Source organism: Castor canadensis, chromosome 3 (genome assembly GCF_047511655.1).
Source record: "Castor canadensis chromosome 3, mCasCan1.hap1v2, whole genome shotgun sequence".
Classification (NCBI taxonomy): Eukaryota; Metazoa; Chordata; class Mammalia; order Rodentia; family Castoridae; genus Castor; species Castor canadensis.
Genome location: NC_133388.1, coordinates 32,618,961 through 32,641,911, shown reverse-complemented (window position 1 = coordinate 32,641,911; position 22,951 = coordinate 32,618,961). Strand labels below are relative to the sequence as shown.

Below are 22,951 nucleotides of genomic sequence, written 5' to 3'. Positions count from 1 at the left end.
TCATTTTAATTGGTGCCAATAAGGCAATAAATGACCTCAAAACTTAGTGGTAAAGTTATTTTCCTTGAAATTCTCATTCCACTTTTCTAATTTTATTAAGGGAAAAAATCTCATTGGTACTAATATGCCAAACTCCTCTCTACCACCCTTTAAGGTCCCCCCACCTTTTTTTAGTAGGACTAGGATTTGAACTCAGGGCTTTGAGCCTAAAAAGGCACTCTACTGCTTGAGCCACAACTCCAATCCATCTTGCTCTGGTTATTTTGGAGATGGGCTCTTGTGAACTGTTTGCCTAGGCTGGCCTGGAATGGTGATTCTCTTAGATCAGCTGCCCACGTAGCTACAATTACAGGTATTAGCCACCGGCGCCCGGCTTGGGCCCTTTTTTATTTTTTTTATTTTTTGGTGGTACTAGGGTTTGAACTGAGGCTTCATGCTTACTAAGCAGATGCTCTAACATGTAAGCCACTCCACTAGCTCTTTTTTTTGTTACGTATTTTCAAGATAGGGTCTGACAAACTATTTTTCCAGGCTGGCTTCGAGCCATGATTTTCCTGATCTCTGCCTCTGAAGTATCTGGGATTACAGGTGTGAGCCATAGACACCTGGGTCATTTTTTTCTTACAGTGAGCAAGAGAGCAAGCCTTGACAAGCCTGACTGAGACAACAGTATATAGCTGAATGAAAACACAATGGTTTATGTCAAGCATGAAGTTTCTTTTAAAAAATCCATTTACGCCAGGTATGGTGGCTCATATCTATAATCCCAGCACTTGGGAGGCAGAGCAGGGGGATCAAGGGTTTGAGATCAGCCTGGACTACACAGTAAGACCCTGCCTCAAAAAACCAAGGGCCGGGGATGTAGCTCAGTGGTAAGAGTGCTTGCCAGCATGCAGGAGACCCTGGGTTCAGTCCCCAGCATTGGACAAAAAAAATTCCACTCAAATTAAAAATGTGAGTTTTTGCTTTGTGGCCCATCCTGAACTTGAACTCGTGGGTGCAATAAGTTCCTTTTGCCTTGGCCTCCCGAGTAGCTGGGACTACAAGAGCACACTACTGTGTCTGGCTCTGAGTTAGTTTTTAAAAATATAAGATATAATAAGTACAGAAATCTAGGTCTGGAGGCATGGCTCAGGTGGCAGAGCACTTGCTTAGCAAGCAGAAGCCTGGAGTTCAGACCCCAGCACTACCAAAGGAAAAAAAACCACGGACATATGACAAAAATGAAGGTGATACATAACCAACACAAGTTTGGGAACAACTAACAAGTTGGGAGCTCACTAACTTTCCTCTTCATGCTTTTCTTCTTCCTGAATTTTGCCTATTTTTTCTTTTTAAGACAAATAAATACAGGGTCTCGCCACATAGTTCAGCTTGGGACTCAAAATGCTGGGATTACAGGTGTGCACCAGCATCTCCAGAATCTTTGTTGTTCCCTAATAGAACTTTTAAAAAAGTTCCAACCTTGTTTTAGCTGGTAAGGAGAAAGGGATTATTTTCTTCTGGGTTAAGATAATAAAGACAGAAGGGACCCTAGAGGTTAGTGGCTCTAGGACTGAGCTAAGTGACTCATAGAAAGAGGAAGAATGTGAAGTAAAAAACTCTGTGGCGGGTGCAGGTAGAGGACAGTACCTACCCCCCACCCCGCAAGTCTCAAGGCAAGTCTGGAGATTCAGTAAAGAAAGATGACTCTAAACTGGGTGTGGTGTCTCATGCCTGTAATCTCAGCACTGGGGAGACTGAGGCAGGAGGATCAGTGTTTGAGGCCAGGCGGGGATGGAATAGGGGTGTTGGGTTCTTACAGTAGAAAAGATAACAAGCACAAGCTGCAAAAACATTCTTTTAATGTTTAACTTTTCTGTTTAAAAATTTATAAAATTTAAATGGTTAGTTAATTAAAGTTAAAACTCTATTGCTGCATAACTGGCTTCCTTGACTCCAAATCCAATATCCTTTCCATCTTGACCCTTCCTTCATTTCTTATAACTCACACACTTTTGGATTTTTCTTCAAACATGATCTGAAGTAATCTGTAAGCAATTGGCATTTCCAGTATACAAAGGCTCAGGCTGAGGCTGTAGGAATAGTCCTGGAGAGACCTCAATGTCCCCTAGTAGGGCCACCCCTGAGTTGAGCTGCCCACTGCAAGGGCTCCTGCACAGGTCTGTGAGGCAATCCTGGGGCTCATTCTTGCCCCATCAGTGCACCTGGTCTCCCCTGGGGGCTGCTAGCCTGCCTGGAACTTGGCTGTCCTGATGGTCTTCTACATCCTTGGCTTCATTCCTCTTTGATTCTAGTCAGTTCCCATCTTCCTCCTCCACAGAGTTTCAGAATCCAGGAGTGAAACTACGAGAGACCACCACCATGAAAAGATCAGGAGGCCATCCTGTTCCCTCTGCTACTCACTTCTCATGTTGAGGGGCCTCTGGCTCTGACCAGGCCCAGCCTTTGGGTTCTTCCTCCTCCTCAGACCATCCTTGTACCTTCTGGAGGTTGGGCCGATGTCCCACGCTGATGAATGTCATCCCCAGCTGTTGGCCGATCCGATACAGCTCACTCTCCACCTCCTCTGTCAGGGCACTGGTGGCTTCATCAAGTACTGTGGGCAGCACATGTGGGAAGGGATCACAGTCCTGCCCTTGCCACTCTGTGCTGCTCCTCAACCTACACTCACTCTCAGTTGGGCCCCAGGGAAGGCAGACAGCTGCTCTGGCTTACAGGAAGCCCTGCCTCAGGGAAAAGATGGGCTAAGGGAGCCCATCTGGGAATGTACTTGTGAGTGCCAGCTCAAAGCCCTCATCTTCCTACTGATAAGCACCACTGGTCCCTGGGACTCCTGGTTCCCCCAAGGATGCATCTTTGGAAAAGTCTATACCTACCACCCCTCACACAGGCACAGCTCGGGGATGCCCACTCATTTGATGGCAGAGCCCAAGGGGCTACAGTCACAATGTCTCTCAACTGAGACTGGCAACTTGCTCCAGCTGCTGCCATAGCAGGAAGTTTATGAATGGGTATGACATCCCCAGGGCTACCCTGAGATGCCAAGTGCTGCTCCTCACAGGCAGTGGACAGGTGTGGCTAGGTATCCATGAACACATGCTGCTACACCTATGAGCACATGCAATGCCTGGCATGGCATCTGCAGGACAAAACTCACCTGCATACTTGGGCTGCAGGTAGAAGAGCCGAGCGAAGGAGAGCCTTTGCATCTCCCCTGGGGACAGGACATCATACCTAGGAAAGCAAGTGAGGTGAGCACTGAAAAGTAACAGCTTGGCTTCTGCCAAGGCTGGGCCTCAGCAGGAAAAGGTTTTCTGCAGTGGTCAGCCCCAGGACAGAGGCACCTCCCTCTTACCCACAGCCCTGCTGTCCACACCCAATTCTGTCCCTGGTGGGCACAGAACTTGCATCTGATAGATCAGCCATACATCTGGCATTTGGGGATGGGAGCCATTCTATACTTCCCCAGGGCCCCTGGAACCCACTATCTCCATGGAGGGAGCTGGCTGGAGAACTCTCAACTCCATTTCTTACCAGTTCCAATCCACCTGCTGGTCCAGCCCCTCTGTCCTTGCCACCAAGCTGGACTGTAACAGAGCCAGAGGGCACAAAGTACATGAAAGGGCTGGTCTTTGCCTCTTGCCATTCTCAGTTCCCACCACATAAACATTTCTGAGACTGACACTCCAATGGTGTACCAAAGTGGGAACTATCAATTACACTGTTTAGACTTACTGGAGCTCGGTGACACAAAAAGGCTGACTGACTGTTTTAAAATTCTCTAGAGAGAACACACCCCCTTACTGCCTGTGTCTGGCCACCAGATCCCACTCTTTGCTCCAGTCCTGGATCCACAGATAGTAGGCCTGGCTTTGCCGCACCTACCCATGGGCTGGGTCCTCAGGACTCCTGCCTCCCTTACCAGGCCTGCCAACTCCAAGAACCTCATGATCCTCTCATCATCAGTAGAACCTGCAAAACAGAAAAGGCTTCTTGAACATGTTAGCTCTTCCAACTGGCCAGAATAGTGATGCACATCATAGCAGGCGTGGGTACCCAGAATGCTGAGCCGAGGCTCAGGTGACTGGTTAGCATCACCTGATAAGGAAAGAACCAAGTAAAAGAAATAATCACTTCCTTCCTCCAAGTGTCTCTCCTCAGGGAGGGAAGTCACGAGATGGAAGTTGTAGTATGGATCCCAAAACAGTAAAGAGATTAAACCTGAAAACAGCAGCCTGGCTGGAGCCTCTTCCAGTGGGCATAGGTGAGGACACAGTCAGGTAGAACAGGGACAAGAGAGATGAGAAGACATGCAAGGAGGCCTAGCTCACCTGAGTCGGGATAGATTTCCTTTAGGGGATATATAACCTGAAAACAAAAAAAACCACACTGACCTACTGACGTAGAAGGCCAAGACAGAGCAGCATACAGCCATCATCCCCCTCAGAAACTGCCCAGAGTAGCCAGGTTTCCTCTCTACCTGAGAATGAACACCCTGGTTCAAGCATTCATTGGGAGAGACTCAGGGTGCAGCTAGTGGGCCAGGGTAACTACTACCTTCAGAAATATATTTGCGGGAGAGAGTATGTGACCCTTCTGAGGGCAGGAGCTCAGAATCCAACCCTGGTACCAATGAACATGTGCAACAGCTGGCCAGCAGCCCTCAGTTACCTGTCCTCCTGAGTCCAATCTATGATGCTGGATAGAATGGTCTTAAGAGCATGGGAGTCCCTTGGCATGGTCACTTTAACCCCTCCTTCTCCTCCTAACTCCCTGGAGCCTGAGGCCTGTCACACTGCTTGAAATCCCAGCTGTGAGGAGGGAGCTGTGAGCCCTGACATAGCTGACCTGCTCCCGAAGAGTCCCGTCTGTGAAGAATGGCTTCTGTGGCAGGAACAGCACCCCATGGGGCCCAAAGTCAGTCAGCATCTGCACAGAACCTGCAGAGAAGCCTCCGTTCTGAGACCTCACAGACAAAGTAAATGCCTCTTCTCCCTTCCTTACTCTCTTTCCCCAGCCAAGACGGCTAGAATCCACTGCACTACCCTCTCAGGACCAAGGCTCTCACCCCGTGTGCTCGCCCACAGGCCGCCCAGAACCCGCATCAAGGAGGTCTTGCCGGTGCCCGTGTTGCCCATGATGAGCAGGCTCTGCCCGTCACAGATCTTCAGGCTCAGGTCCTTGATCAGAGGCTTGTCAGAGGAGGGGGCTGAGATGGAGACCCGCTCAAGGAGAAAAGCTGTGTCTGCTGGCTCTGCTGCTGGCCACCTGGGAGCCCTGAGAGAAAAAGGGAGGGCGGGAAGACAGGCAGTGGAGCACTGCATGCAGAGGTGGTTGGCTTGGAGAAATCACCTCTCTGCACCAGGGGTTCCAGGGCTAAACTGTATCCCCCAAATTTATGTTGCCATCCCAACCCTGGATATCTCAGAGAATAACTGTATGTGGTGATGGGGTCTTCAAAGGGGTGATGTTAAAATAAGGATGTCCCTACCCTAAGAACAGGGCATGCACACAGAAGAAGCCATGTGAAGTCAAGCAAGAAGGTGATCAAATGCAAGCCAAGGAAAGTGGCTTCTAGAGAAATCAACCCTGACAACATCTTGACCTTGAATTTCTAGGCTCCAGACCATGGAAAATTAATTTCTGTTAATTAAGCCACTTAGTCTGTGGTATTTTGTCATGGCAGCCTGAACTCATTAACACAAGGGTGGAGGTGGGGGGCACCTACTCTGGGACCCACAAGGGGCAGCCCCATCTGTGACTGATCTTCATCAGTTTCAATGCCCATGAATGGTAGACATCTGTTCCACATGGCAGATAGGGAAACCCAGTCAGGTGCCCAAGTAACTTTATCAAGGATTGAGAGCTCACTTTTTCCACAGAACAGCAACTCTGTTTCTTATAGTCCCAGCAGCATCCCCCCCAGCCTCTGGGCCCACTGTGGGCAGTGAAGCTTTAATTTGGAACAGGGCGATTTTTATGTTGAGTTTAGGCCCTGGAATTCAGACTGTTTCCATTTTTGAAAGCTTACTACATGGTCACTGTCTGAGCACATTTCAAGGACTGAGATCCAATTCTCATAACCACCCAGTAGGAAGGTTCCATTAGTATCTCTTTTTTTTTTTTTTTGGTGGCACTGGGGTTTGAATTCAGGGCCTCATGTTCCTTAGGTAGGCACTGCCAGCACTTCTTACATGTTCGGTTTTTTTGATAGGGTCTGGTGAACTATTTGCCCAGGGCTGGCTCCAAACCTCAGTCCTCCTGATCTCTGCCTCTAGAGTAGCTAGGATTTTAGGCGTGAGCCACCAGTGCCTGGCTAATATCTCCTTTTTATAGATGAAGAAACGGAGACAAGAACACTTAAGTATTTTCCCAAGAAAAATGAAGATGTGGAACAAATCCTGAATGGACAGGAAGGTCAGAAACATTCCTGGTTCCCAAAGATACACAAAGACATCTCTGGGCCTGGGAGGCAGGAAACAAAGAACATGCCCAGAGAAAAGGGGCAACTTGGCAGGAGGAAGAGGAGGTTTTTTTTTTTTTTTTCCGGATGGGGGTGGAGGAGGAGGGTCTCTTGATCCTCCTGCCTCAGTCTCCAGTGCCCTGGGATTACAAGTGTACCCCACCTCACCTGGTTTAGATTTTTGTTTTGTTATGAGGCCCAGGCAGGTGTTTGTACTTTGTTTCCATCAGCTGGGGGAAGATGCAAATCAACATAATGGGTGCCAGAACACAGCCTCTACCTGGCACAAGATGGAAATTGCTTCTACTCACTCCTCACAAGTCTTCTACCCAGCTGGGAGGGTGGGGCTCATGGAGAGATTCCTTCATTCTCAGCTCCTGCACTGTTCTGCATTCCCATACTCACTTGTCCAAACCCCACTCGCTTTCATCCAGGATCTCGAAGTCGCGTGACTTCTGTGACATGTCCAGCAGGGCCTCCTGAAGCTCCCCAATCCTGGCAAGAAGTGAGAACCTGAGGCAGGGTCTGAGGCACCAGGTAAAGGCGACACTCCTTCCTGTTTCCCACCCACTAAAATGTGGTGAGTTTCTCTGTTCCTTTTTCCATTCACCTTCTTCTTAAAGCAGCCCATGCTGCTCAGGAACCAGAGAGGCATGATGCAGCCTCACCTGTGTGTGTAGCCAGCCACATCTGAGAGCGTGGTGGAGAGGTCGATAAGCCGGGTGAAACAGCTGATGAGGTAGATGCACACAAAGGCATTCTGGACAGAATGGAGGGCAGTCAGTCTAGGCCTCAGCTCCAAGGCCTTGGGCCATTGGGGTCACCAGGAGGGATTCTCACCTTGCTGACCAGGGTGCTAAGCTCTGTGGGGCTCAGGTCTCCATAGACACCACTGAAAATGGGGATTGCGATGACAACGTAACTCAGGATGCTTCCCAGATAGTCAAAGGTGTTGATGCCAACTGTAGGAGACAGATTGCATGAGGCCCAGGAGCCGCACATGTGCTCTACCGGGGACACAAACTTCAAGCTGGGCGACAGGAAGCCAAGCAAGACTGCACTTCCCCTAGGATACCCATGGCAAAGGCAGTGGTACTCCCTGATTAATTCTCAGCAGAGCAAATTTCTCATGGCAGGCGAAAGGAGGTGTGGAAAGGAAGTAGACCATCCCAATCCCAGAATTCCCACCTCCGGAGGCCCTTCTGCCTACTGTATAGCCAGAGCTCCTTGAACATCAGTTCCTTCTGGGTCTGAAGGAGTCTCTGCAGCCTGCGATCTGTCCTCATGTGTTCCACATGTCCAGCTCTGATAGGAAAGGCTAGGATGTCTACAGAGCCCACAGGAGCTCAGCCAAACTGGGGTACCTCCACCCCTATCAGTCTCCTTTTGGCACCAAGCCCATCCAAATTATCTCAGCCTCAGACCCTTTCTACCACTAGCACCCATTCACTGCTTGTTATTCCTCATGATGTCTGTGGAAAGAGTACAAGCTCTAGACTTGGCCGTACCTGGTTCAAATAGTGGCTCTGGCCAGTTTCTAGTAGATGACACTACCAGGTTAAGTCTCTAATGGCTTACTTTTTCTTATTTTTATTTATTTTTTATTTTTTTATTATTCATATGTGCACTTTTTCTCATTTTTAATCGAGCAAGTAACACCTATAGTTAAAATGAGAATTAAGAGTTTCTGACTATAAGGGAGGGGGTGGGGGCAGGGGGGAGAAATGACCCAAGCCTTGTATGCACATATGAATAATAAAAGAAAAAAAAAAGTTTCCAACTATAAAGTACCTGACACATGAGGGACCTTCAAAAAATAAGAGCTGCTGTTATTGGCCAAATAAAACAGAGCTGTCACTATGTGCCAGGCTCTGTGCTACACAGCTAGTGCAATGAAGAGGTGGATAAACAGCCCTTGTCCTTGAGGAACAACCAGTTCAGAGGGCAGGCAGCCATAATGCACACTTAGCCCAGAATTTGGGCTGTCAATGTGTTCTCCCAGCTAAGGCAACAAACAGACTTGGGCACCAAGGAAGTTTGGGGAAGTTCCCCAGGTAAGGTGACTTCTGGCTTCAAGGATAGGCAGGAAAGGTGGAGGGAGAAGAGCGGGCATTTCAGAATTTGCACAAAAGAGTTGCAGAAGAACCCATTTGGAACTAACCTGCCTTCCTTGGAGCTTCATGAGCAGAAGATGCAGAATCCAAAAGTGAACTCACCACCCACCCCACCATCTCACTAGGCTCAGATTCCTAGTATTCCTGGTGCCCTCAAGTGGTGGTGGCTGCAAACCGCAGCAGAGACTGAGAGAAGAGTAAAGAATCCAGGGCTATCCAATCCATTCTAAGAACAGGTGATCCAAGGAATAGTCCAGCTTCTTACACACAGACCTATGGGGCCTGCATTATCAACTCACTGATGCCAGAGGTCTCACAAAACACAGAACACAGGGACCTGTCCTGGCCCTGGAGGGAAGGGAAGGGAAAAGACTTCACAGCACTGTCATCAAGACCAGGCACTTGACTGCACCTGAACAGTGTTTGTGAGAAGAGGTTTGATCTTCAAAGATCATCCCCACCCATGCTACAAAGGATTAGCCTTGGATGTCAGGTGCTGGCAAGAAAGTTATTTCACAGACAGGAAGACACAGCAGAGGCAATGCCTTACAGTCATCAAGAGGAAGAAGCATCTACTCATTTTATTCTTTGGCCATTTCAGGCTCCATGTTAGGCCTCTAAGACTAAAGTTGGTCATAGTAAGAAGCCACCAGCTTCAGAAGCAATTCCTGGACCTAAAGATGAAGCAGATGAGGACAGGGAGAGGGTCACAATCAAGTGTGACAAGGCTCAGCCTAAGCTCCATGGTGGCAAGAGGGCTGCAGACTTCATCATTCCTTCTTCACCACAAACCCTGCAAGGCAGAAGGGGAATTACCTCTGCCAGACTCACCTGTAGAAAGCAGCAGGCTCAGCGTTCACCCGAATCTGCATGTGTTTGAACCTGGGCAGACCGAAGAGGAATGTGTGCTGACAAAGGAGGATGTGTGCTGACCAAAAGGAACCTCCCACACATACACACTGACAATGTGGAACCCAGATCACCTCAGCACTATGGCTATCTCAGCTGATCTTTCCCTGGACTGTCAGAAGGATGGAAATCCAGGGCCTGGGTGGGGCAGCATGAGTTGTGCCCCAGGTTTCTGCTGACAGGACAGGTACATTCTTGCCTACAGCACCTCCTCCACCAAGCCCAGCATGAAGGAGAATGACAAGTATAAAACTGAATGATCAGCTGCCAGGCCCAACAGACCCAACCCAAGACAGGGTGGTTAGACCAGAAGCATGTGAGAAAGCCTCTTTAGAGATAAGAACACTGAAACTTAGGCAAAAGACCTTGCTTAAGATCACACAGCTAGTAATTCTCACAGCTGGGATTTGAACTTAGGCCGTCCTACCCCAGACCCTATCCCTTAACCCCAAGCAAGGAAAACATACCTAAAATCCCCCTCCAACTTCTCTTGCTGCTTAGGCAAAAGACCTTGCTTAAGATCACACAGCTAGTAATTCTCACAGCTGGGATTTGAACTTAGGCCGTCCTACCCCAGACCCTATCCCTTAACCCCAAGCAAGGAAAACATACCTAAAATCCCCCTCCAACTTCTCTTGCTGCACCAGCTTCGCCACGATCGGCCCCATCAAAGTTTTGTTCACCATGGTTCCCAGGATGAAATAACCAAAGATGCTCATAGGTCCAAGCCAGCCTGTGCTGAAAGACAGAGTGAGAGACGGCATGGAATGGGCTTAGCTCAGCCCCGTTCAACCTTAGCCACCCTGGGGACCCTCTGCACCTAAATGGGGGACATTTGCTACCTGATAAGAGCTGTCAGAGCAGCAAGATCCAGTGCTGCTCTGTGACAATGAAACACCACAGGCCAAAAAGTCTTCTAGCACATGAGCTAGAAGACTCCGTGGGGTAAGAACGGGGGTGGGTAGGGAAGACCAGCCCCTCTTGTGTGAGCGATTGAGGGGGAACAGCAGGCCAGGAAGGAGGAAGAACCCTGGGAGGGCAGAGGCTGCACCTTTGGAAGCACTGGTAAGTGTAGTAGACAAGGGTGAAGGGGGAGATGATCAGCTTGCTGGCCATGCTGCTGAGCTGCCGGCAGAATCGCTCCACGTCCTGGCTGATGCGCTGATCCCTGCAGCCAACACAGAGTAGCTGGGCTCTGGGGTGGAGTGAGCTAGGGAACTTTCACCTCTTCTGACCCTGCCTTTCAGTGCCTTCAGCGGCAACCCCAGGGGAAGTAACCCTTAGGACCTCTATATTGTTTTTTGGAGGTAATGGGGTTTGAACTCAGGGTCTCATGCATGACAGACAGGTGCTCTACCACTTGAACCACTCTGCCAGGCTTTTAGGGCCTCTAAACAGGATTCTAGAAGGCTGCTTTCTATGTTGCCTCAGTTTACTACCCAATAAAAGAACTGAATTTATGTAGCAATAGTTTGAAATTTTAAAAGTGGCAAATGGAAAATAATCTAAGTAATATATATTAACCTAAAGCATGAATGAAACTTTTATTGTCTTCTATTTTAAAAATCCAAAACTTTTTCCATTTTATTCCTTAATCTTTATTTAGAGGTATTTGTAGAATAGCATTTCTATAAAGTGTTTTATCAATTAAAATACTGGACTTTACAGTTATGTAATTATTATGTTATCATGATGATTCTGAAAATATAAATTGTTTCTTTGCTCATTATTCTTCAAATTTAAAATTAAACAAAAAAACTTTCAAAAAAAAAAAAAAGATCCAGCACTCAGGGGCCTGAGCCAGCTCTGCAGAGACTCAAAGGAAAACTTGAGGATGAATATGGTCTCCTTATCTCAATCCTCCCCAGGCTCTTTATAGGCCTGAACTTGCCCTTGTTCAGCTATCTGGCTGTGAAAGTCTCACACAGGCCAAGCCACTGGGAAGAGGCCAAGGTGAACAGCAACAGCAGCCACTTCCCAAGCACCTCTGCTGTGAAGCTTGGCCCCAGCTGAGGAAAGACTGCCCAGGTAGCAAAGGGCTTGCTGGGGGAGTGGGAGGAATAGCAGGGTTGGGGGAGCAAGGTAAGTGTGAAGGAGAAACCACATAGGTCCCATCTCACCACCAGGGCCACAGTGAGTCCTATTTCCAAAGAGACATGACCTCAGACAGGTCACTTGAAATCCCTAGGCCTGTTTCCTCACCTGTAAAGTCACAGCTTACATTGGAACTTTTGATATTTCAGATACTATATATATACATTACACAAATCATATCATTTCATCCTCACTATATCCACTGAAATTCAATTTACAGAAAGGGAATGTGGGTTTGGTGAATGTAAGAGCTAGAAGTTGGGAGGTCATAGACTGGTGATCCTATACTGAGTCCCAGACAACAGTAATTTTCTTTCCTTTTTTTTTTTTTTTTGTAGTACTGAGGCTTGACCTCAGGGCCTATACCTTAAGCCACTCCACCAGCCCTTTTTTTGTGATGGGTTTTTTTGAGATAGGGTCTCATAAACCATTTGTCTGGGCTGACTATGAACCTCGATCCTCCTGATTTCTGCCTCCTGAGTAGCTAGGATTACAGGCGTGAGCCACTGATGGCTGACCTTTTTTTTTTTTTTTTGCTGCTGAAAATCCAACAGCTGGTTTTCTAGGAAGAATACTTTATTCACTTGCCTTATTTAGAAGCCCAGGATATGAAAGGGTTCCTGGCTTTTCTGTTTTTGTGGGTTTTTTTGAGACAGAGTCTCACCATGGAGCTCAGGCTGGTCTCAAACTCATGATGCCCCTGTCTTGGCCTCCTGAGTGCTGGGACTACCAGTGTGCACAACCACACCTGGCTCCTGGCCTCCTCTTTCAGCTCCTTTTTCTCAGCCCCACAGCCTCTCTGTACAGCACCCTCCCCCATGGCTCTGACAGCAGCACTGGAGTACTTAAGATCTGTGGCCAGGACTCCCCAGGACCAAGCTAGGTGGATGAGGCATGCGGGGGCAGTGAGGACTGAGAGTGCCTACGGGTTATCGATGTCGTCCCGCAGCACGTTGAGGGTGTAATATACGCGGGTCCGGAAGTAGAGGTGGTGCAGGTGCTCGGTGAGGTCCTTCCTCCAGCTCACGTACAGTAGATTGCAGGTGAACTGGTCAAAGCTCTTCAGCTGTGCAGCAGAGGAGGCAAGCAGAAGGGAGGAGAGAGAGATGCTTCTTGCAAGTCTTGGTTCAAAGCTCAGGCCTGGCAGAAGATTCTGCTCCCTAGGCCTGGACCACTCTGATCACTCAGCAGTTTTCTCTTCAAACCATGGGACTTCCCTTCCCCCGCTTCGCTCCTGTGTTTATTCCTTCACTAAATCCTGAAGGGCTTACCAAAGGTGAGCTCTTCAGGCCCCTTTATGTTTGTATGTCTTACATTGAGAGCAGAGAAGCACCTGGAGACTGGGAACTGCATCATCTGTTTCATTTATGATTTTACTCCTCTGTCCCCAAGCATGGAAGAGGGTTCCAAATACCTAGGTCTCACTGACTGAAGGCCCACCAAAATGGCCACAGTATGATAAGAAGCTGCTTCCCTAGAAAACAGCCAGTCCAGCCTGACAGAGAACAATAGGCTGGGTCTTAGCAGAGCCCTGACTCATCTGCCTCTCTGCTAAGCGCTAGGGAGATAGCAACTCATAGTCTAGCCAAGGTGCAGACAATGACAAGAGTATGAGAAGGGTGACAGCAGAGGTCAAATCCAGCACAGGGCTGAGTTTAGTGGAGGAAACATGAAGGAGAAAATAGAGGAGAACCCGAGAGAGGTGATGAAGAGATTACCTTGAAAAACTGAGTACACTTTAGCTAAATGAACAAAGTGTGGGGAAAGGCAGCCATTTGGCAAGAAAGCAGCAGGTGGGAAGGCTAGAGGTGTGACACAGTTCCAGGCAGAGTCACAGCCTCAGCTGCCAGAGAGGCAGCAGCTCTTATCCTTGTTTTAAGGTGCTCTAGGCTCCCTGATGCAAGAGTTCTGGGAAAAGGAGGGACAGAGACCATTTCTGCTAAATGCTGAATTAAGCAGAACTTTGCAGCCTAGCTTTGGGAGTTTGAAACATCTGAGAATCTATCTCAAATGAGTCAATAACAAGATCAATGCCCTAAGGCAACCATCCCTCTAGTTCCCAGAAAAAGGAGGAAACACAACCCTGCAGCTTAGTTCCAACTTCCTAAAGACTAAGTCCTACAGGGCACTCCACTCACACTAGACTGGGCAGGGAGAGACACAGGCAAAAGGAAAGCCCTTACTGTGGAATTGAGAACGATGAGCACAACTGCCAGGAACGTCAGCGGCTTAAACCCATCCAAGTCTTTATTTCCCAAGACCCCATAGAACTGACTGGGGATCAAGCCAACCTGGTAGATCACCAATTGTTCTGTGGGGAAGGACAGGAGTCACAAATCAGTGATGAGGGAATAGAAGAAGGGAGGCTTCTTTCTAAGTCCCTGCCTCACCAACCCAGAGAGAAGGAAAGGGACCCCAAACCAGGGCTCTACTCCACCCCCTGAAGCCCTACTTATTCACTCACCCAGTAGGGCCACACACAAGAGTGTCAGGTACATCAAGACATTCTGTGATGACCAAGAAGGAAACAAAACCTTGTGTATTCTCAGGAACCGCTGAAGAAATTGCAGATCTAACCTAGGCCTGAAGAAAAGTCAGGAAACAGAGAGAAGCCCCAGAGGGCAGTTAAGCCTTAGAGAGGTTACTGGACTTACCCACATAGCTCTTGAGAGGGTCCATGCCTTTAAGGAAGAATGGCTTACAAATGCTGAAGATGATAGACTATGGTTTGGTCTGAGTGCAAAAAGCGACACTACTTAGTTAATAGAAGGAAATGTAGAAAAGTATCTATTTTTTTTTGTTGTTGGTAGTACTGGGGCTTGAACTCAGGGCCTCACACTTGTGCTCTACCACTTGAGCCACATCTCCAGCTAGGAAAGTATCTTAATGAAGACACCTTAATGATGCTGAAGTAGGAAGGCAATTCTCAAATCAGACCCCAAACCCACAAGCTATAAAGGAGAAAACTGATGGGTTTAATTTAATTAGAATAAAAGATTCTTTGTTCAACGCATTACCATAAATTTTAGTTAAAAACAGATGCAGAAAGCATTTGCAGAGGACAACCAACAAGGAATTAAAATCTAGAACATGCAAGAAATTCCTGCAAATCAAGAATTCAGGAAATCAGCAGAAAAGAGGAGAAAGGCTACAAACAAGCAATCCAAAGCATGGGGAACCCACACACCTGATAAATGAACACAATGGGATACCATCTTACACCCATCAGGTTGACAGACATTAAAAGAACTAAACAATAAGGTGCCTGTGGCTGGTGCCTGTAATCCTAGCTACTTAGGAGGCAGATATTAGGAGGGTGGCAGTTTGAGGCCAGCCCAAGCAAAAAAAGTGAGACCCTATCTCAAAAATTCATTGAAACAAAACAAAACGGGTTGGTGGAGTGGTTCATGTGGCAGAGCATCTACCCAGCAAGTGTGAGGTCCTGAGTTCAAACCCCAGTACTGCAAAAAAAAAAAAAAAAAGGTAATCTATCTGCCCATCTCTAGGGAAATGAATAAGTAAAATGGTCTGTGCAGCCAGAGTAGCTCCATGCAGCACTCACAAGTGAAAACTCTTGGCATGGATGACCTCAAAACTTTTTTTCAGTTAAAAAAAAAAAAAGTTTTTTAAGAGGCAAAGAATTCGGGCTAAATAGAGCCCCTCCCTGGCAAGCACGAGGCTCTGAGTTCAAACCCCAGAACCGCCAAGAAAGAAAGAAAAAAGTCACAGCATTTTACATGAATTCAAAACTGCTATATATTTTTAAGCATATCTTTATTTTTAAAGATAGCTTTATAAAAACACACAGCGTGGTTGTCCAAAAGGAATGAAATGAAACTGAGAATAGCAACGATGAGAAAAAGATAGTAAAAGAGGGACCCACGCGGTGCCAAGAACTGAGAAGATAACTCAATTCTGAGCCCCTGAGGTTCCAAAGCATGCAAGCAGAGGCCGGGTGGAAAGAAGGGACTCCACCCCGAGGGGCAGGGGCCGGCTGAGGTCCCTGAGGGCGGCCGTTCCCGCTCACCCGGCTCCCCCATTGCTCTCACCTGGCGCCGGCTCCGGGCACGGTCCCCGGAGCCGCCATGACCCGGGATCCCCCCGACTGTGGAGCCCGGCCGCCCTGCAGTCGGCTCGGGGCAGAGTCCGCGACTCTCGTGGTCCGCCAAGGGAGGGCGGGGAGGGGAGGGGCAGGGTCCCGGCGAGGGGCGGGGCCCCGGCGGCCACTGAGACGGCGGCGGATAGAGAGGAAGGCGGGCCTCTCCGGAAGTACCAACGAGTGCCGACCCTGCGGCTAGAACGTCCCCTCTGGCTCCGGGAGGGTCTCCCTTTGGAGGCCGGGAATGTAACTATTTTATGACAAGTATTTTAGATACTGAATATCGTGGCTGTTTTAGATATTCTCCTAGAGATGTCAGCGTGGTCTTTTAAATCAGGCAGGTGGTGGAGCTCAGTGGTAGAGAGCTGGCCTAGCATGTGCAAAGCCCTGGGTTGGATCCCCAGCTCTGCAAAAATATAAAAAACCATAAATCAGGCTTTTGTTTCTGCCACAGGGTCTTGGCAGTTGCAGCGGTTACTGCTGGATCTCTTTCTGGCTTTTCTGGTTGAAATGTCACCCTACATAGAATGTGCCATCTGGCCTTATCATTCCCTGTTACGTTACTTCTTTATATTCTTTATCATACTTATCACTGTCTTTATCATGCTTATCACTGTCTTTATCATACTTATCACTGTCTGAGATCGTCTTGTTTCCTTACTTATTGTTTGTCTTCCTCATGAGAATAAACATTGGAAGAGGGACTCTGCCTTACTCAATTGCTGTTATCCTAGTACCTAGAACACTGCTAGTGTACACTTAGTGCTTAATAAAATATGGCTGGTTACAGCGTCCAAAGGGGGATAGGAAATGGTTTAAGAAAACAACAGCATGATCGAATCACAGAGCCTGTGATTTGAATCTGTATATATCTACCTTCCTTCAATCTTTATTGATAACTGTATTCCAGTGAAGGTTTTTTGTTTTGTTTTGGTGGTACTGGGGCTTAAACTCAAGGCTTTACACTTGCTAGGCAGGTGATTTATCACTTGAATCACTGCCGCCAGCCACCAACTATATTCCAAACACTCAACAAGATAGTGTATCACCTGTCTTCACTGGAGCTTGAGGTCTAGCTGGGAAAGCCAGCCAGGTGACTATCACAGTTGTCTTTGTGAAGTTCTTTGACAAAGGTATCATACAGCAGGCTTTCTCAGCTTCAGCACCAAGGACCTGATAATGTTCTGTTGGGTGGGCCTTCCTAGGCATTGAGCAATATCCCAGGCCTCTGCCTACTAAATGCCAGTAGCACTCCCCCGACCCAGACAGCTAACCAAAAATGTATCCAGACATTGCCAAATGTTCTTTGGGAGAGAAATTCCTACCCCCAGTATTGAGAACCATTGTTGCAGAGCCACAGGGAGGTACATTCAGTTCTGGATGGGGGAAATACGTAGTCCAGAAAGATTGCAGAAGAAGAGATAACTCAGTGATTCTTAGAAGTGGCAAGAGCTGCCGGGTATGAAGCACATGCATATAATCCCAGCTATTCAGGAGGATGGCAGTTAAAGGCTAATCCATGCAAAAAGTTAGCAAAACCCCATCTCAACCAACCAGCAGGGCACGATGTAATCCCAACTACATAGGAGGCCAAGGTAGGAAGGCAGAGGTCTAGGCTGGCCCAGGCAAAAACGTGGAACCCTATTTGAAAAATAGCTGAGGCAACAAAGGGCTGAGGATGTGGCTTAAGTGGTAGAGCACCTGCCTAGCAAATGTAAGGCCTTGAGTTCAAACCCCAGTATAAAAAAAAAAAAAGTCTGCTGGGTATTGAGGGGGGGAGAGGGAGGGGGCAGAGTGGGTGGTAAGGGAGGGGGTGGGGGCAGGGGGGAGAAATGAACCAAGCCTTGTATGCACATATGAATAATAAAAGAAAAATGAAAATAAGTAAATAAATAAATAAAGGTAACAATATACATATTTCAAAATAAAAAAAAAAAGAAGAAGAATGGCAAAAGCTTAACTTACCCTCAAGCATGATTATCTTTACTTTAAAAACCAAACAAACATGTCAAGATGCAAGTTTTGGAAAATTAATAAAACAACCAAAGTATTAAAGACAAGCAACCTTACTTCTTGAGGGCAATCCAGGCTACAGTGCCAATTGTCTTTCTCCCTCAAAAACATCCTGGTTTTGGTCTGGGAGGTGCAGCTCAGTGATAGAGCACATGCTTAAAAAAACCTGGGTTGGGTTGGAGGTATGGCTCAAGTGGTAGAGCAAGCGTGAGGCCCTGAGTTCAAGCCCGTTTACATAAGTACATACATACATATCTAGGTTTGATCCTCAGCACTGCAAGAAAAAAAAAATTCCTGGTTTGGTATTTAGTGACATTACTATCCCAAGATCCCTTGATACTGTATATTTAAACTTTTAGAAACATGAAACCCCAAAGAATGGCACTTTGGCTTGCAGAGTGCTTTCAACCAAAGATCTCAAAAGCAAGGGGGTGGGAGAAGGGGGAAGAAATGACCTAAACATTGTATGCACATATGAATAAAATAAAAATTAAAATTAAATAAAATAAATAAAGATCTCAAAAGCAGGTTCTTCTGATCCTCTGTTCTCCTGTCATCTTTCATCTTTGCATCAAGTCAAAGAAATCAGAATTCCTCTTCCCTAAGGCAGGTCATAGACACTGGAACCCCCTCCCCTACAAAGCCAGTCATTACAACTAGAAATAGTACTCTAACCCACCCTCTTCGCTTCCTGTGTATGCTGGCCACAAAGAATTCTCTGACTTCTGAGAGTAGCTCGTAAGACCTTCATTCCTGACAGGTCCTGCCCAGTAACTTGGAGGAAGAAATGCTGCCCAGAGAGGCCAGAAAGGAAATGGAGAGGGCCATCCCTAACCTTGAAAAATACACTGCTTTCAGGGTGTGATGGTGCAGACCTATCTAGCACTCAGGAAGCAGAGGCAAGAAGATCCTGAGTTCAAGGCCAGCTGGGGCTAGATAGCAGGACCTGGCCTCAAAACAAAAACCAAAACAACAAAAAGTACATTGTTTATACTGTTTTCTACTAAGATGAAACTTCCCCTTTTCCAGCTACTAGGCTGGTATGGTACTTCCTCACTGTCATACATAAAAGGAAGACAGATGGGAAAAAAAAAAAAAAAAAGGAAAGAGATTTTGTAATTACTGTCAATTTTTTTTTTCTTTTTTGGTGGCACTTCACATTTGCTAGGCAGGCACTCTACCACTTCAGCCATTTCACCAGCCCTGTTTTAGTGTTGGGTATTTTCAAGATAAGGTCTCATGAACTATTTGCCTGGGCTGGCTTCAAACATGATCCTTCTGATCTCTGCCTCCCAAGTAGCTAGGATTACAAGCATGAGGCACCCACACGTGGTCTGTCAAATTTTCAGATGATGCATTAATTTCACTTCCAGTGAAACTAGCCATATTTGCTTAAGAGCACAAAGGGTCAGGTTGGCAGAGTGGCTCAAGTGGTAAAGCACCTACTTAGCAAGCATGACACCCTGAGTTCAAGCCCCAGTACCACCAAAAAAAAACAAAAAAAGAAAAGCAGCACAAAGGGTTAATCACAAGGGTATTTCTGCAGCATGGTAGGTAAAAGCAAAACCCTAGAAACTTGAGCTGATAGAGTGGTTCAAGTGGCAGAGCACCTGCCTAGCAAATGTGAGGCCCTTCCAGTACCACAAAAAAACAAAAGGAAACAAAAACCCTAAAAGCAACTAGAATGCTTATCAAAATAATGGTTAAACAAACTATGACACACTCATTTTATAGAGGACAGTTCATAGCCAAGAACAAGAGCAAGAGAGGTGGTATCACCATAGTGGTTCAGAGCGTGGACCTGAGAACCACCCGCATTGCTTCAAATCCCCACTCTGAGACCTCATAGCTAGGTGACCTTGGTCAAGTTGCTTCTGTTTTCTTATCTGTGAGATGGAAGTAATAATCATGTCTACCTTACTGGGTTGTTGTGACAAATAAGTTAATCAGGGAGAAGATGGTCTTCTGCCAGCCAAGGAGAGAGGTCCTCTGAAGAAACCAAGCTTGCCAATGCCTTGATCTTGGACTTCTAAACTCCAAAATCATGAGGAAAAAAAATTTCTGGTGTTTAAGCCAAAAAAAAATCAGTATGGAGTACTTAAATATTACCTGGCAATAATAAGAGCTAAATGTTATGTCATATACTACACAGAAAAAATGCCCATTGTTTTGTTTTTTAATTAACTAATTTTTGTTTGTTTTGGTGGAACTGAGGTTTGAACTCACACTCTAACCCTTGAGCCACACCTCCAGTCTATTTTGCATTGCTTATTTTGTTTGTTTGTTTTGGTGGGACTGGGGTCTGAACTCAGGGCTTCACACTTACAGAGCAGGCACTCTGCTGCTTGAGCCACACCTCCAGTGCTTGCTCTGGTTATTTTGAAAATTGGTTCTAGTGAACTATTTGCCAGCACTGACCTGGAACCGCAATCCTCCTGATCTTAGCATCCCAAGTAGCTAGGGTTATAGGCATGAGTCACTGGCGCCCAGTTTCACTCAGTAGTTTTTGAATTGAAAACTTTAGACACACGTGGCAAAAAAAAAAAAAAAAAAAAAAAAAATCACACAGGATGGTGGGGCATACAGTGAAAAATGTCTGTCTCTCACCCTTGCCTCTGAGGCAACTGCTATTTACAATTTCTTAGGAATCTTACCAGAAATGTTTTAAGTATATGCAAGTTATATGTGTAACTCTATTTCACACACACACACACTCTTTTCCCTCTTAAACGCTCTGTCTTGCAGTTCCTTTTTACACTTTACAGTGTACTTCCACACCAGCATACACAGACCTAGGTTACTACTTTTTTCCCACTGTAGAGAGGAACTGTGGATTCACTTTCCTATTTATGGACATTTTAACAGGTTATAGTCGCTTGCAATTTCCTAGAATGCTGCAGCTAACATCCTTGGAGAGATCAAAAGGATAGCTAAGTTTAAAAGAAGGCATGCTCCATATTTTGTTTTTGCAGAAGCATGTGTGGCCAGGCATGCTGTTAAAGGCCTGTAGTCCCAGCACTCAGAGGCAAAAGCAGGAGAACCTCAAGTTCTAGGCCATCCTGGACTCCGTGGTGAGACCTTGTCTCAAAAAAACCCAAAAAAGCATGCTTGTGTGCACATGAGTGTGCAACCACTAAAAATGATTGGCACATTTTCAAATAAAAGAGAGCACAAAAGAGAGTTTGAACAAAAAGAGCCTGTGTGTTTATGTTTGGCTTTTAAAAAATGTTACCTACACAATGAAACCTTCCTAGAGGTGGTCCCCTGTTACAGAAGCAATCATTCTGTCTCCTGGCCCTCCCAGCTCTTAGTTTTCTTCTCGCTTATAGAGTGGTACCTGCCTGTCTCTCCAGCTACCCCAGAGCATGCCCAGCTATCCTCATATCCTCCAATACCTAGCCCACTGTTTGAAACACAGGTGTGTTCATTAAACACCTTGGGAATGAACAAAGCTACTCCTCTGACCCCAGTTCTCTATATAGAAAATTAAAATGATAAAGCAACCCACAGCTCATGGCCATTGTAAGAAATTATTGAGGCTAGGCGCTGGTGGCTCTCACCTGTAATCTTAGCTACTCAGGAGGCAGACATCAGTAGGATCATGGTTCGAAACCAGCCCAGGCAAATAGTTCTCGAGACCCCATTTTGAAAAAACCCATCACAAAAAAGGGCTGGCAGACTGGCTCAAGGTGTAGGCCCTGAGTTCAAACCTCAGTACCGAAAAAAAAAATTTATTGAGCAATGTGAATGTTCTTGAAAAAGATGAAACAGTGGGCAAAAAAATACTGAAGAATAACTGCTTAATTCAAAATTTATCCTATGGGCAATCCAGGTCAAAACACCTGCAGTATACCTGATTCAAAGACCAGTGGCAGCTTCCCAGTGTGAGACCAGCCTATTGAATTTGTCTCCAGACAAAAGGATGACAGAACAGGAGGGATAAACTGTCAGCTGAGGTGAGCCCTGCTACTGCTGCTGTATCTTCTAGATCTAAAACCACTTGGGCCTTTTCCACCCCAGAAGTAAATCATTTTGGAAAGATCGTGCTCTCTCAGCTACAAATCTGTTAAAAGGTTGGAGCCTTCATATTAGAAATCACCCAAGGGGCTGGGTGTGGTGGCTCACACCTGTAATCCCTGCTATTTGGGAAGCTGAGATAGGAGGATTGAAGTTTGAGGCTGGCCTTGGCAAAAAAATTATGCAGATCCTATCTCAAAAACAAGCAGGGTGTGATGGCCCGTCTGTAATCCCAGCTACATAGGAGGAGTATATAAGAGGATTGAGGTGTGAAACTGGCCCTGGCAGAAACTTGAGATTATATATGAAAAATAACAAAAGCAAAAAGGGCCGAGTCACAAGGTCCTGAGTTCAAAACCTAGTATGCAAAAAAAGAAAAAAAAATCAACCAGGTGCCAGTGGCTCACACTTGTAATCCTAGTTACCCAGGAGGCAGAGTTCAGGAGGATTGAGGTTTGAGGCCAGCCGGGGCAAATAGTTCCCAAGATCCTATCTGCTTACTTTGCAAGGGTAAAGCCCTGAGTCAAATTCCAGTCCAAAAAAAAAAAGAGAGAGATAGAGAAAGAAAGAAAAAATCACCCAACAACTTTGTGACCTAGAGTAGTCTTAGACTAGTAATGCACAGAGGCACTGAAGATGACAATGACATTTCATTCAACATTCAATAAGCATTTACTGAGCAACTACTCTGTGTGTGCCAGGCCTTATTCTAGGTATTGGAGATAAAGCAGTTTCAAAAAAATGTCTCCATTACAACCAAATTTGGCCTTAAGCAAATGTATAATAAGTGAATGAAATAATATTAAATATAGGTCAGATAACGCTAAGAAAACGATAGGTGTCTTACAGGTTGAGTCTACCAGAAGTCACACCCTAGGACATTTCCATATACCACATTTTCTTGATCCATTGTCAGTGCTGGGGCATCTTGGCTGTTTCCATAACTTGGCTATTGTGAATAATGCTGCAATAAACATGGGTGTGCAGGTGCCTCTGGAGTAACCTGTGTCACAGTTTTTTGGGTATATCCCCAAGAGTAGTATTGCTGGATCAATGTTTAGCTTTTTAAGTAGCCTCAAATTTTTTTCCAGAGTGGTTGTACTAGTTTACATTCCCACCAACAGTGTAAGAGGGTTCCTTTTTCCCTCCATATCCTCGCCAACACCTGTTGTTAGTGGTGTTGCTGATGATGGCTATTCTAACAGGGGTGAAGTGGAATCTTAGTGTGGTTTTAATTTG

The 22,951-nt window shown here is 46.4% G+C and overlaps 1 protein-coding gene across 5 annotated transcripts; it reads right to left on the bottom strand.

Annotated features, from left to right (window-relative positions):
* Window positions 1-1,827: 1,827 nt before the first annotated feature.
* On the bottom strand, window positions 1,828-15,761 carry Abcd4 (ATP binding cassette subfamily D member 4). Of its 5 annotated transcripts, XM_020166751.2 has the most exons (19): window positions 15,633-15,761; window positions 14,048-14,166; window positions 13,767-13,894; window positions 12,510-12,649; window positions 10,541-10,657; window positions 10,102-10,227; window positions 9,412-9,462; window positions 7,677-7,771; window positions 7,307-7,428; window positions 7,135-7,226; window positions 6,872-6,961; window positions 5,072-5,280; window positions 4,852-4,943; window positions 4,335-4,371; window positions 3,926-3,975; window positions 3,538-3,590; window positions 3,161-3,237; window positions 2,484-2,599; window positions 1,828-2,346 (listed from the first exon to the last, which is right to left on the bottom strand). In XM_020166751.2, the coding sequence occupies exons 1-19, from the start codon at window positions 15,668-15,670 to the stop codon at window positions 2,278-2,280; spliced, it is 1,821 nt and encodes a 606-aa protein (XP_020022340.2). In that variant the 5' UTR covers window positions 15,671-15,761; the 3' UTR covers window positions 1,828-2,277. The 5 variants fall into 5 exon arrangements, 4 of the variants coding, with proteins under 4 accessions (XP_020022340.2, XP_073923646.1, XP_073923647.1 ...); XM_074067545.1 differs by lacking the exon at window positions 10,541-10,657; XR_012446096.1 differs by lacking the exon at window positions 1,828-2,346 and having other exon boundaries at window positions 2,537-2,599; window positions 3,889-3,975.
* Between the last annotated feature and the right edge of the window lie 7,190 nt (window positions 15,762-22,951).